Consider the following 14,075-nt stretch of genomic DNA (forward strand, 5'->3'; position numbering starts at 1 on the left):
GTTGGAAAATCAGAAAGGGAATGCCTGACAAGAGAGCCATGAGTCATTTGGAGCTGTGCATCCCCATGTGCCTCTGATCTGAAATGCCCGAACAGATGTCTAAGCTTTTTTGAAATGCTTAAGAACATCTGGCTAAATCCAGGGAGCACCAATCAGCTGCATCTTGTCAGTGCCTAACTGCTCAGCAACCTGCCAGATGCTGTAGCAGCAGCCCGAAAGCACACAGCAGAGGCTGAGCTCACTCTGGCTGCGTCTGTCCTGAGGCGACCCCTCTCTTACAGAGATCTTACCCACACATCTAAGAAGGCCCTGCAAATGTTTTCAGACAACATCAGAAGTCACAAGATGACAAGAATTGCTCAGGAAACATTTTCACCGATGCTCAGAACAAAGTTAGACCCCGCATCAGCAACCAGATAGACGCAAATAGCAAGCAAGGAAAATTATAGGCTATAGAGTCAGAATTCAACCATCTCTTTACTGAAGGATTGGAAAAACATTGAAGATACCTGAGGGGCAGAGTCCTGCCCACTGCAGGGAAAGCCCCTACTTGCTGCTGTCAGAAACCAGCCAGCTCTTGGCAGGTACCTGCTGGCACAGGAACACCTGTGAGCAAATTTGCAGTTACCCAAACAAAGCCTCTCTCTCTCTATAGCTGTCTTCCAGAAGTATGTTAAAGACTGCCACACCTAAAGTACCCAGAACTGAAACTGGGGAGGAGATGAGTTCAGCTCAGCCTGGTACCTCCCATCCACACCCCAGATCCCTGCTCTCTTTGCTGAGGAAAGTCCAAACTATTGTTCCCAGTTTTCAAACCTCAGTTCCACCCTGCCTGCTCCAGGCAGAGAAAACAGTGTTATGGGGCAGTTTGGGGATGTGGCCTTCTTGGGAAGGTAGAAGAGAGCAGAGCTGTGCTGTGGGTTTGGCAAGGAAACCCATTGTGCCCTCCACTTTTAATCAAAGACTAGATGGAGAAAGTGGCTTCAGGAGCAGGGCTCCTGTCTGTGTCTCTAATCTCAGCCAGGAGCTTCCCAAAGAGGTTGTATCTGTGCTTGCCCTGCTTACCCCTCACTCTGTCCTTGCTCTGCCCTTAATCCTCTTAGTAGGTGGGGAGGTGGAGAAGCCAGGATGTACCTCCAGCCCATCTGCCCTGTGCAGTTTGCTCTCCAGCAGTGGCACAGGCTGGACAAGGCTGGCTGGTGAAACTAAGTCTGTTGAAAGCATGGAGCTTGACTGCACGTTGCAGATATGAGTTCAAGCAAGGCCCTTGTGATGCAAACTGCTTCAGTAATATCCCACTGAGCATTGTGCAGGGTCCCTAAAGCACAGCTGGCTCCTGCTGATGGCCCAGCATCATATGTCTGAGTGCTGCTGAGGTTCTACTATGGCAGCATTTGGGACATTGCCACCATGAAAAATCCTAGCATAGCATAGAGATGGGCAGAAAATTCTCCCTTTGCCATTCCTTAAGATATGCATGCCTTGCCTAGGTCAGAAAAGCCCCTCTGAATACCTCATTCTTCATCTGGAGTAGGTAGGGCTGATCCAGAGATAAGAAAGAAGGGTGACTGGAAGGCTAGATGTCACAGGCTGCAAGGAAAGAATGGGGAGAATCAGAAGACCAAGCAGAGACTCAATAATGGCCTCATTGAACATCTTCAGCAGCCCACACATGGCATTTACTCCTAGAGACCTGCTGGGATGTAGGGCACAGTAGTGATCTGACAGAAGTTTTCTCTGCTGCAGCTGAGCAACAGCAGCATAATTGCTGGTTCAGATAGAATGAAGTCAATTGTGCAACGCCTGCTGCATTGCCCAGAGCGTGTGCCTCCGTGCAGAAACAATAAAGCTAATTCCAGATCTCACTACAGTCCTAAGCCCTGAATCACAGGGCAGTGGCAAGAGTGGGGAGGCACTCCCCAGGACACAGGCAGCCCCACAAGCCAAGCCCCAACCTGCGAGGCTAAAAGGGGCTGTTGGACAAGTTGGAACGAGCTCTTTCTCAGGCACAGCAGGCCCTGGGTGAGCAGCCTTCCTGGCTCAGAGCCAGCTGCCGTGGCTGCCGGTGTCACCTGCCTTTCTTCATGTCCTGGGAAAGGCAGCTACACACCCACGGGAGCAAAATAAAACCTCACCTGTCTAATTGCAGTGACTTCATGTCAAAGGTCTGAGCATGCCTGGTGTGAACAATCTGCCTCCAGGCGGGGGACAGAGGGACTGAGCCTGCTGAGGTGGCCCCATGTTCTCAGGGAATACCAGTGTGCAGTGCTGATGGGCTTCTGTGGAGGTGCCAGTGATGCTTTTCCTCTTCTCCATCAGCTCTCAGAGCTGGTGATGGCACAAGCAGTGCAGGAATACCTGGAAATATTAGTGAGATGAATTCTGCAAGGTCGATGGTAGGAGCTCCTGGAGGGATATATGTTATCCCAGAAGGCTGAAGGGGCTCTCCATACCACCAGACAGAAGTGTAGGCATGGTGATGTCTTCATGCCCAGCCCTTTAGGCCTTCCTGCCTTACAAGTTCTCAGAACTGCAGCAAAGTTGTGGCCAGCTCTGTCGCAATGCCAAAGACAAGCCTGTGAGCTGGCAGTGATGGGGCAAGAAGCAGCCACCACTTCCCCTGCTCCCAGGAGCTCATGCCTTGCCTGTGGGACAGCAGCCAAGCCCCTGGGCAGCAGAGGGGACATGGCAGATTCAATGGGGCAGCTCTGCAGATGCACCCCCTCCTCTGAGGTACATAAACCACAGCCAGGTGGGCCAGTCCTGTACTCACTGGGAAAGGAAACAATTCCTGTTACAGAAGCTTCTTGACGATGGCTCTGCTGTGCCCTGGCCTTTGGAGAGGATTTGAGCATTCCATGGCTGGAGAGATGTCTGCAAGGTGTTTCGTTGTACATGTGGAAGTGGGTTGTATAATAATGCAAACAGCTTGTTGGCCCCAGGGCAAGCCAAGGGCAGAGCTGGGCCTGGAGAAACTAGCCTGGAGTCTTGGGGATTGCTGTAGAGTTGTTAAAAGTGGAAAGGAGGATCTGGCAGCTGGCCAAGCATTGTTGGATGTCAGAGGGAAACAGTTAATGTGATGAAAGATTCATTTAATAACTCAGCTGGGTAATGGCTCCCAGGGTGCTCCTGCCCGAAGCTGTTTGTGTGCAGAGAGAGTGTGACATTGTGAAACAAGGGCTGTCCTCCCCGCTCCTCCCAGAGCCTGGCTGATGGGAGCCAGTGGCCTCCAGTCCCTGGGCTGACACCTCGAGTTCAATGGGCATCCTGAGGATGCCTGGCTCAAACTAGTATCTGAGAGCTCCTATCAGAGTTAAGCCCAATGATGAGAGGCTCTGCATGTGAAATAACAGCTATTTGGCAGAATTTCTCTGTTGCAAGGTCTTGGAGCACAAATCTGCTGAATTTTCATGCTTAATGTGGCCCTCCTCATTAGGACAAGCTACCTCCAGGCCCCCTGAGCACAACTAGGGCTGCTGTACCCTTCCCTGTGATGGTGTGGCCTGGACAGCGTGACTCTTGTTCTGCCATTTAATAGCCTGGTGCTGCACACATTTCTGGAGAGCTTTACCTCCTCCCAGTCAGGAGGATGCAGAGTCTGGCAAGAGCTGGGCACTAAGCACTCCTGCATATGCTGGGACACCCTCAGCATCATTATTAACGTGGAAGACACACTTGCCAAACAATCCTGCTTTCAATTACTGAGATGACAGGTCTGCTCAGAAAAAAAGGCAGGGATGTGACTGGCTTGCTTGCTGTGAGGAGGGTGTGGTGGCCGGCGAGGCAGCCGGGGGAACCCATTTGCTGGTTTGCAACAGTGAATCATCACCAAAGAGCTGCTGGGGTTGTCCAGGGATTCCTGCCAGGCAGCCCTGGCTTCCAAGGTTGATCGAGGGTCTTGAAATTAATCCCACACTGCTGCTGATAATGTGTGAGGGTGGCAAGAGAATGTGCAGAGTATTAAGTGACAAGACTGCCCCTTCCTAAAATTCTCCATTTAATTACTTCAAGCAATTTTGCTTGTGTGACCTTTTAATCAGACAATTCTTAACTATCTCTGAGATTTGTCACCTTCAATAGTTACTACCCTACCAAGCTTAGCATTATCCCAGTTTTTTTCTTAGTATACATTTCTTATCACAGTGGACCTTGCAATCAGCCCTGGAGATCCTCATTGCAAAGGCCTTCAGCACTACAGCTCCTGGCTAACAAGCACACCTTTCCTATTGATGTCTCTGGTGCAAAACAGGCAGGCTTGGCACGCCAAGATAAATATTCAAATAAAAGAAATACAGAGGCAACACAAAAAGCAGATCTGGAAAGACCATTGGCAGCAGCTCTCAGCTTCCTTCATCTGTGGACACGGAAAACCAATTGTTTCACTCCTCTTTGCAGCAATGCTGTGATTTATGCAAATACTGTTAGCATTATCTCCTGCCAGCTTCCAGGTGAGGCTATCATACCAGCGGTGGTGATCTAAATCAGCCAGACATGTAATTGTGCTGAAGGTGATGACAAGTCTGCAAAGCAACGCCTTCCTTACCTGAGACAAGGATATCAGTAGTAAATACATTATTCAGTATTTAGTTCTCTGCTGAGAGAATAAAAATTAATTCCTCTGTTATTTCTTTTTGTTATTATCAGTAATCTAGAGTTTTCTGGGTCAACTAGTTTATTTTCTTAATGACTGGAGTGATTTCTGTTCTTCAGTCCTTTGGAATTACCCTAGTTTTCCCAGCTCAGTTAAAAATTGCCATCAGCAGCACAGCAAGACCCTCAGATAAGTCCACTAATGCTCTCAGTGAGGGCCTGATGAACTGCAAATGTCGATTTTAGCAGGTAATGTGTTACGTGTGAGTATGTTATAATGGCATCCAAACTGCAGTCTTCTCTTTGCATCCACAGCACTCCACACCACTCTCTCCAAGGTTCCACTCTTGCACTAGTAGTTGGGCACCAAGAGCTACAGAAAACAACAGAAAGCTGCTTCTTTTTTCCTTTTTCTTGTTTTCTTCTCATGCAAATGCATTTGCTCCATATCCTTTTTTATTTGTCCCTGTTTGGCTCACTGTTTGCCTTTGAGCCCTGCCTGGGTGGACAATGAGCCAAGGCTGGGCATGTAGCTGGAGGGCACAGTGACAGTCTGTGACCCCAGTCCTACCAGGCACTGCAGAAAATCCTGGCCAAGCCAGATGAACATGAGGGATGTGGAGCTTGGGAGAGTGTGGGCATGGACATGTTGGTGTGCATGAGCAAAATCAGGTTTTGTTTCACAATAGAATCCCTTCCTGTCCAGTGCCAGCTGCAGCTGAAGGGTTCCCTAGCATATGGAGGGTGTGTGGTATCAGTCTATTCATTGTCTTTCATCTCTCTTTCCTTGGGATCTGATCCAGGCCGTGCAGCTACCAGCTTCCCCATGGATGAGTTTGGGGTGTTCTGCTCCTGTAACCCCCAGGGTTATCCAGTCCAACCTGTCACCAACCACAGGCGAGGGATGTGGACAAAACCCCGCTGCCGTGAGGCTCAGCTGCTCCCTGGGCCTGTGTGCCTGCTCATCATGGATAACCTGTTCAGTCATGGGCTTCTGCCATCTCTGCCAGCCTCTGACTCTGTTGATTTAAAATCTGCAAGCACCTCGGTTTTGCCTGGGTTTTGGCTGGGGCAGCATCCCCATTGTCAGCACATGCAAGCATGCCTGCAAGGCAGAGCCTGGGACACACAGCCTGGGTCTGTCACATTGCTAAATCTGGCTCAAAGTCATTGCCCTGCTTGAACGAAAGTCACCCTGACTTTGCTGTTTCTCACTTCTCTGTTCTGCTATGCAAACTAAGAGCAGCTGCATGGCTTTGCCTCCCAGTCTCTAGAAGGTACAATTCTTAAACATCCAGCTGAGATGAGAACAGAGTGGACAAGGAGATGGGCAGGTGGCTGAGAGCCTGGCCTCCGAGATAAACATGCAGAGCATCAAAAACATGAAGGTGCGAAATTAGCTGTGCAGGGAAGTTAGGGAGGGTGGACAGGGCTTTTTGGATGAGACAGCAGGACTGTGAGTAAAAGAATCAATGTGGATTTTAAAAGTGGGGGTCCTGCTCAAGTGATGTCTTCACCAGCCCCCTGTACTTGGGGGTCCCCAGCCTAATGCAGCCCTTTCAGGGATGAGCAAGCCCTGGAGCTCCCACTGACCCCTTTCCTGGGGGCTGCACCAGCTCTGTGGCCATGCCAAGAGATGGGAACATCACCATCTGTCCTAGAAGCAGGCAGGCAGAGGAAGGTGCCACAGAAATGGCACCCAGAACTTGTCTCACTCTGCTCAAACCCTCTCACTCTGTCCTAGTGGCTCTGGCTCCTGCTCCTTCCCTGCTGCAGCTCCACTGCAGGAATGGGGACCTTCCCTTGGGGAGTGGGGAGAAGAGGAAGGGAGTCAGCTGCATGTGATGAGGGGAGCAGCAGGCACTTGACTTGCTGAGTACTTCTTAGCTCAAAAATTGCCATGAATACAATTTTTCAGTACATAATTGCCAGTTTTGTTAAGGCTGTGAAAGGGCTTGTGTTTTCATGTGGAAATCAAAAGCTGAAATGTTGTGCAGTGCCGAAAAAAATATATCGTTTAATTTGTGGTTTGCATAATAATATAAAATGGGTTTATGATGCAATTCTCTTGGCTTCCTGAGAGATTGGGTAACCAGGATAAAAACATTTGGCCCGTTGGCGTCCTGCTTTGCTCACCTAAAACCTATTTCCTCAGAAAGCCTCAAGAGTATTTCATGAGCATTTCTGAGACCCTGGAAAGCTGAAAACAAGCTTGCAACACAGAGATCCCCAAAATAAGAAATAAGTGTCTTCTTAAGACACACTCAAGATGCCTGTGCTTGATTCAAAGCTGATGTGAGCATCAGAACTTCAGGCAGACCTAGGAGGAAAGGGCAGGTAGAGAGGGCAGGGTGCTGCAGCTGAAGGTGTGAGGCACCACTGGGTGATGGGCTTCTTTTATTTGGCTGCTGCCAGATTAGAGCAGACGAGTGACTGCGGCACTTCATCTGGGATGAGGTGTGGTTGATACACATCTTCTCTCCTACCAGTGCTGTGGTGGGCTACTTCCCAACTCTCCACTGCCTCCCCCCTCCATACCCTGATCTTTTGCCATCAATGTGCATCAGCAATGTGTTCCCCCGGCTCCAGAGTCACAGCCAGCATGTGGAGCTGTCTCCTATCCCAGCACACAGGCCTCTCCACCGGTGTGCACAGGTCGAGCTGAGATCTGCCATCTCGGGGGCCTCCTTGTCCTCACACCAGCTGCAAAAGCCAGGAAAGGAAAGCAAGGAGCCAAGACCCGGCTACGCCCTGCGGCTCCTCTCGGCCTCCCAGCAGCAGGGTGGGATCCTGTGAAGCAGCCTGTGGCTCCATCTAGTGCCCATGCCGGCTCTGCACCCGCTGCTGGGCAGATGGGCCGAATCCGAGCCCCGGCAGCCGAGGACGCCGCCCTGGCAGCGGGCAGCCCCAGGGAACCCCTCCCTGCTTCTGGGCAAACAGGTGCAGGAGGACAGTGCTGCAGTGGCATCCAGGGAAAAAAAATCTACAGTGGCAGGAAAAACTCCATGCCGTTGTTCAAGGAAATCATCAAGTTGCTGTCTGATGGCAGGGGACGGGTTTCCCATCCCTTGGAGAGAGAAATGCCTTTGGCATACGAGATGCTGCCCTTGGCATTTCATCCACTCCAGGCGCACGACTCATGGCTGGGGAAGGCTCTTCTCGGGCATATCTGTCCTGAAATTTGTCCCTGAGGAGTGCTGGGAATGGCCTGTCTCAGGCTCAGGCCTCCTCATTCTGCCAGGCTTCCCAGCTAGGAATTTATGGGAGGTGAGGAAGCTTCCAGCTGTGGTGTAGGTGTGGCAGTGGATCCAAAAAGCTCTGACCCTGCAGAGAGAACAAGCTCGCTCCTTCTCCCATCCAGGCTGTGCAAGAGGGAATCTTAAATCTCCGTGGCGAGGACACATTCAGAGGTGCAGGTGAGCACCTGGACCCTGACAATGGGTGAGCACAGCCCCTCTGCAGCAAGGCAGGGGCCATGAAAAGTCAACAACGCAGCTCCTGGTGCTCGGTCCCGGTTCTCCGGGCCCTGGGCACCCCTGTGCTCGGGGCGGCCTGCAGCTCCCGGCGGCGGTGCCAGAGCGGTGCCAGGCGGGTCCCGGCAGGGCGCTGTGCTCGCCAGCCTGTCAAGCTGCTGCCGGCACGTCCCCCGCCCCGGCAAAGCGCTGAGTCACCTCAGCTGTGCCCCCGGCCGGCTCCTCCTTCCCGGCGGGACCGGCCGGGCAGCTGACTCGGCGGGACGCCAGCGGCCCGCGGCGCCGGGGGCAGCGGCCGTGCCCCGGTGCGGCGCGCCGTCAGCACCGGCACCAGCGGGACCGGCCGGTGCCACCGCACCCGCGCCTGGCTGCCGGTGCCCGGGGCCCACGCGCGGCCCTGGCAGCGGAGTAGGCGCGGGCCCGGAGACGGGGTGAGGACGGAGCGGCGCCGCCAAGGGCCGGCCGGCGGAGCGGCCGCTCCGCTCACACACGCCTCCCGCGGCGTCACCCGGCGAACGGCGGGGCCGTGACGTCCGCGGCCGCGGTTGGCTGCGGCCGCCGCCCGTCACGGCGCGGAGCCGCCTCCAGGCCCGCGGTGGCCCGGGCGCGGGGGACGCGCGACACCGGCCGCGGGCGGCCCGGGCGGGCGGGGAGGGCTCTGCGGCGGCGCTCAGGTGGGCACCGGGGCGGGACGGGGGGAGCGGGGAGCAAGGGGCCACCGGGGAGAGGCGAACCGTGGCGCACGGTGGGAGTGCGGCCAGTGCCGTCCCTTGCCGTGCCGGCGCCGCCGCCCCTCCCGGTGCCCCAGATCTGCTGGCCGCAGCTCAGGGCCGCCCGCCGGTGGCGGCGGGGCGGGGTGCGGAAACTTCCAGCAGCAGCGGGTGGCCCCGGGAGCGCCGTGTTTACGCCGGGCCGGGGGGCGGTGCCAGTGCCGCGGCGGTGCCGGTGCCAGCGCCAGCACCGCCCTCCCGCCAGCTGGGACTCACGGGCCGGGGCGAGTACCGGCGGTGGGACGGTACCGTGGGGGTTGCAGCGGCCGCGCTCTGCTCCTCTCCTCCCCGGAGCGGACCGGCCCGTGGAAGTGTCCCGGCGTGCCCGGGGCCGGGGAGGGTCCCCGCTGAGCCCTTAATCCGCTGCAGCCGCTAAGCACCTTAGCGGGCTGCGCCCTCCCGCTGCCCCCGCCCCGCCGCTGAGCCCCGGGGAAGCGGGCAGGGAGCGGGACCCCTTCCCCCGCCTGGGCGAGCTGGGCTGACCGGCGGGACGGCGGTGCGGCAGCAGCACAGGGGCCCCCGACCGGGGCTGTAGGTGCCGCGGGTGCTGGGAGCTGGGCGTGGGAGAGCCGAGTTGCTCTCGGCAGGCAGTGGGGTGGCCGGGGCGCTAGAGAGGGTAGGCAGCCTGCCCGTGCTGTCCCACACCCTGTGGACCCCTGACTTTGCCTTCTCCCCCTGCAGTGACGCCGTGGGACAGCTCACGTCATGGTCGACTACTACGAAGCGCTGGGGGTGAGCCGCAACGCCACCGCTGAGGACATCAAGAAGGCGTAAGTGTATGGCAGCGTGCCTCTGCCTGTGGGGCAGAGTCCCCCAAGCCACCCCCACCTGGTGCCAGAGAGGCAGGGGCTCCCTTCGGGGCCTGTGGGGACAGGGGCCAGCTGCAGAGGTGACAATTCAGCCTTTGTTTCCTTTGCATGGATGCCAGAGCGGGGTTGGGCTTTGCTGCCATACAAAGGCATCTTTTGGTGGGGTTTGGTTCCTCTCTCCCTGCTGTGGGCCTAGGGCTGGAGGCAAGTTTCAGTGGTGTTTGGAGGCTCCCCTTTCTCGCTCTGCCAGAGGGTGCAGGGATGGCAGATGCTTGGGGCACAAGGACTCTGCTGGCATCAGTCAGGGGACTGGAGATCACAGAGTGAACAGCAGCATGTCCCTTTTTAGGGATGTGGGCCCTTTGTGCAGGTTGTTGCTGTGCCCCAGATACTACTGGGGAGCTGGCAGAGCCTCCTGAGTCTCTGCAGCTCCTGCTTGGTGCCCTGCCGAGCTGCTGCTGCTCTCACTGGGGTGAGGCATCGCCTGAGAATGCCAGCAGACTGCTGGCTTGCCAACAGGTGGCAGAGGTCCTGGTGAGGGGCTTCCTGAGAGTGAGTGGCAGAAGCTGAGAAGCATGGGTTAACCCTAGCTAACTGCAGTGGGGACAAGAGGGCTGATGGTGCTCTCCTGGCCCCAGGGGCCCTGTAGCAACCCCTGGTCCATGCACACTCAGTGGAGCCCATGAAGGCTCCAGAACAAACCTGTGAGCATTGTCCAGAGCCATCAATGAGGGCAGCTGAGGTGGGCACACATTGCTCTGCTGTGGTTGTGCTGCAGTTCTGGGGTAATTTCTGTTTTGTTTGTTTAGTATTTGTGTGTTGGTGTATGCATAAATATGTATATATCTATATATATACATATATATATGTGTATGTATATGTATATTTATATATGAAAACACGTACTCTTGGAAGGAATAACTAGTCCAGGAGCTCCTATTCAGTGCCTGAGTCTGTAAGGTGCTGGGTGAAGCGGGCTTGGGGTGCTGCTGCCCACAGGCTAGGAGGTGCATGCTCAGATGGGGGGTGCTGGCCCAAGAGCCCAAGGGCTGCTGTGTGCCCATCACTGCCCCTCTGTGCAGGTACAGGAAGGCTGCGCTGAAATGGCACCCGGATAAAAACCCAGACAACAAGGAATATGCTGAGCAGAGGTTCAAGGAGATCGCCGAGGCGTACGAAGTGCTGTCGGACAGTAAGAGGCCACAGTGATGTGTTTTGTGTGTGTGTGTGTGTCTGCCCTTGAAGCTGTTCACACAGAAGCAGGATGTCCTGCTTCTGGGCTCACCCAGGTTTCATCCCTGGCTGTCCTCTGGAGGCAGTGAATCTTTACAGCTTTACCACATATCTTTTGGGTCTTTGTTACTTCCTCACATCTCCCAAAAGAGCCTTTGAGAGAGATGCTGAGCTGTTGACATCCACAGTGGGCTCTCCCTAATGGGCCTGAAGCTTTTGCATTCTTGCCCAGTGGTCTTATTTTGGTTTGGGTGCAGTGCTGGGGTGGCAGGGGCTTGTGCCAGCCACCTCCTCTTGCTCCCTGCTATTCTGCACCTCCTTTAGTTGGGAGAAGTGTCAGTGCTCCTGTCTCCACCTGGCAGACAGCTTCCCTGCAGCCCCCTTTCTTCTTCCAGAGCAGAAGCGTGATGTGTACGACCGCTATGGCAAGGATGGACTCATGGGAGCAGGTGAGTGGGGCTGTAGGGGTTAGGGCAGCTCTGGGTACATCCCTGTCTGGAGACCCAGTGTGGGTCAGTGCCACCAGGGCTCCCTACCCTTCAGGGGAGATGTCACCCAGGGCTCCATTTAACACTGAGTGTGTTCCCTCCAGGAGGACCAGGCGGATCCAGGGCCAGTGCTGGGGCCCCTGAATTCACCTTCACCTTCCGCAGTGCTCACGATGTCTTCCGGGAGTTCTTTGGCGGACGAGACCCCTTTGCTGAGTTCTTTGGTGCGTGTGGGGCATGGGAGGCTGGCTCTTGGGCATCTCTCTGTCTGTGGGGCAGCTGCTGAGCTTGGGGATAGAGCTCATGGCTGGCCCTGGCAGAGGGTCCTTGCATCAGTGCCCTGCTCCTGGTTCACCAAGCTGATGGGGTAATGCTGATGTGGGGCCCCTGCCTTTCAGATGACATGCTGCCCTTCTCTGAGCTGCGAGGACCTGGCCCCCGGCACCATGGGGGAGGCCACTTCTTTTCCCCTTTCCCAGGATCCTCAGGTAGGAGATGCTGCCATTCCTCCCAGCAGGGGAGTCCTAGAGCACCATGTTCCCCTCTACAGAGTCTGTCCCCTGCCCTCCTGCCACCCAGCCAGCCACCAACCACGTTGTTCCCTTCTCTAGATTTCTTTGCCTCATCCTTCAGCTCTGGTGCAGACGCAGGACTGGGCTTCCGCTCTGTTTCCACCTCCACCACCTTTGTCAACGGCAGGCGTATCACCACCAAGAGGTGAGGGCAGTGCCAGTCCACCTTGCTCCCACAGACTCTCTGCCATCAGCAGGCCTCTGACCCTGCAACTTCTGCTGTGGTGCTCTGGCTGCATGGCCCTTGACCGTCCATGTGTTTGTTTGCCTGTCTGCAGGATCATTGAGAACGGGCGGGAGCGGGTGGAAGTGGAGGAGGATGGGGAGCTGAAGTCGATCCACATTGATGGTGAGAAGGGGCTCTGCAAACGGAGTTGTTGAGATCTGCACCCTTTCCCTTTGGGGTGTCTGAGATCCTGCATCCAGGCTTTGGTTTGGACTGAGCCTTGGTTGGCCCTGGTTTGGATCTCTGCTCTGAAGGATTGGTGGGGTGGGTTGGGGGTGCCAGTGCCCCACGCCACCTTTGGGGAACTGGAGTGGATGAGTCCCCCAGTCCCTGCGTGTGTCCCCACAGGTGTTCCTGATGACATGGCACTGGGGCTGGAGCTGAGCCGGCGGGAGCAGCAAGCCTTCCCCAGGCCACGGGCCCCCTCCCCGCCAGCACCAGCCCCACACCAGACCTCGAGCTCCTCACCTGTCTGCCTCTACACGGATAGCGAGGATGAGGATGAGGACTTGCAGCTGGCCATGGCCTACAGCCTCTCTGAGATGGAAGCTGCGGGGCACCACCAAGCAGGTGGGCACAGCCCCGGCTCCCTGTCGGCTCCGGGGGGCAGCCACAGCAGCCCGTCCTCCACCCGCAGAGCCCGTGGTGCCCGGGGGAGGCTGGAGCAGGAGCCACTGGGGGCCAGCAATTCTGCTGCAGGGGGGCACGAACCTGCCCCCAAAGTGAAGCTGTGGCACTGCCCCCTGCTCTGAGTGTGAGGCAGGGAGAGGAAAGCAGGGCTGGAGCCTTTCTGCTTGGAACTCAGCTCCTGCCTCCCATAGCAAGGGAGGGGGGTCTCTTCTGCCCTGCCTCCTTGCTCAGGTGAGTGGATGGCTAGTGGCATCCCAGCGTTGGAGGCTCTCAGACTTGGAAGTAGTGGCTTGAAGAGGAGCCCCCTTGATGGGGTCCCAGGAAGAGGGGCAGCTGCCTGCCCTGTCTGCTGGAAGTGTGGGGAGCCCATGGACAGGCATGCTCTGGCTGTGCCTGCCCCTCTCTCCCTGCCAGCCCTCCAGGCAGGCAGGGTCTCCAGCAGGTGCCTCCCTGGCTGCAGCCTGCCCCTGCCCAGGCTGCAAGGAGTGCTGACTTGAGCTCCCCTCCTTGCAAGGAGGGCTGTGCACATAGCCTCTGCTCGGTGCCTTGGGTCTTGTCTCTTTGCTCTGGATGCTCTTGCTCCTGCCCGTACTCGTCCTCCCCTGTCTCCTTGCAGACTCTGCCTGGTCACTCCCTTCTGTATGCCTTGCACACCCTCCAGGGCACTGTCCCTCCTTGCTTCCCACAGCAGCAGTGACCCTCCGTGAATGTTCACAAGTGTTCCTACCCTCTTCATTGCCCATAGTTCTGCCTTGGCTGTCTTCCTCCTCCTAATGGGACCTCCCTCCCTCCATGCCTGCCTCTCCCCAGCCCTTGGCCGAGGAGGATTTCACAGGTGCTGTTGTGTACCCCCCTCCGCTTGTCTCCCCAGGTGTGTTCTGAGGCTGCTGCGCCCGGGGACCGCGCACGCCCACGGAGGTTCTCCCAGCCAGGATTCCGCTTTCTCCCTGCACGGCCACCCCCTGCCACCCCCTTCCCCAGCACCCTCTGGCTCCGGGATGCGGTGAGGGGAGGCATGACAGGGCTTGTGGCCAAGCAATACCTGGGGCTGGGGGGAGAGGCCCTGGGCACCACAGGGTGGTGGAGAGGGTGGTGATGGGGGTTGCTGTAGATTAGGCTGCTGGCTGTACGCAGCGAGGGGCAGCATGGCTGGGCTCAGCCAGCAGGGCTGGGCTCAGCCCCCCTCCTCGCTGTAGCCCCCCCTCTCTGTCCCCCTTCTGCTAACAGCTGTCAATAAACCTGTTTGCAGTAGCTCCTGCCTGTGGGGACTTTCTGGGCTGGGGA

At 56.5% G+C, this 14,075-nt stretch overlaps 1 protein-coding gene across 13 annotated transcripts; it reads left to right on the top strand.

The window, feature by feature from the left end:
- Positions 1-8,600: 8,600 nt before the first annotated feature.
- Positions 8,601-14,042, top strand: DNAJB2 (DnaJ heat shock protein family (Hsp40) member B2). 13 transcript variants are annotated; one of them, XM_021526259.3, is made up of 10 exons: positions 8,601-8,737; positions 9,515-9,603; positions 10,725-10,834; positions 11,271-11,324; positions 11,468-11,587; positions 11,762-11,851; positions 11,975-12,080; positions 12,214-12,284; positions 12,510-12,731; positions 13,663-14,042. In XM_021526259.3, exons 2-10 carry the CDS (start codon positions 9,539-9,541, stop codon positions 13,671-13,673), a joined length of 849 nt encoding a protein of 282 aa, XP_021381934.2. In that variant the 5' UTR covers positions 8,601-8,737; positions 9,515-9,538; the 3' UTR covers positions 13,674-14,042. The 13 variants fall into 13 exon arrangements, with proteins under 13 accessions (XP_021381934.2, XP_085441147.1, XP_021381939.2 ...); XM_085585021.1 differs by having other exon boundaries at positions 11,471-11,587; XM_085585019.1 differs by lacking the exon at positions 8,601-8,737 and adding an exon at positions 8,906-9,057.
- Positions 14,043-14,075: the final 33 nt, after the last annotated feature.

This window comes from Lonchura striata, chromosome 7 (assembly GCF_050655825.1).
Source record: "Lonchura striata isolate lonStrDom1 chromosome 7, ASM5065582v1, whole genome shotgun sequence".
In the NCBI taxonomy this organism is placed as follows: Eukaryota; Metazoa; Chordata; class Aves; order Passeriformes; family Estrildidae; genus Lonchura; species Lonchura striata.

What these genes read in the sequence shown, in the direction of transcription:
- DNAJB2 (XM_031505433.3), top strand. Translation starts at nt 9,539, where the DNA reads ATGGTCGACTACTACGAAGCGCTGGGGGTGAGCCGCAACGCCACCGCT. An exon ending in GCTGAGGACATCAAGAAGGC is followed by an intron (nt 9,604 to 10,724) that starts GTAAGTGTATGG and finishes CCCTCTGTGCAG; the next exon opens with GTACAGGAAGGCTGCGCTGA. An exon ending in GTACGAAGTGCTGTCGGACA is followed by an intron (nt 10,835 to 11,270) that starts GTAAGAGGCCAC and finishes TTCTTCTTCCAG; the next exon opens with AGCAGAAGCGTGATGTGTAC.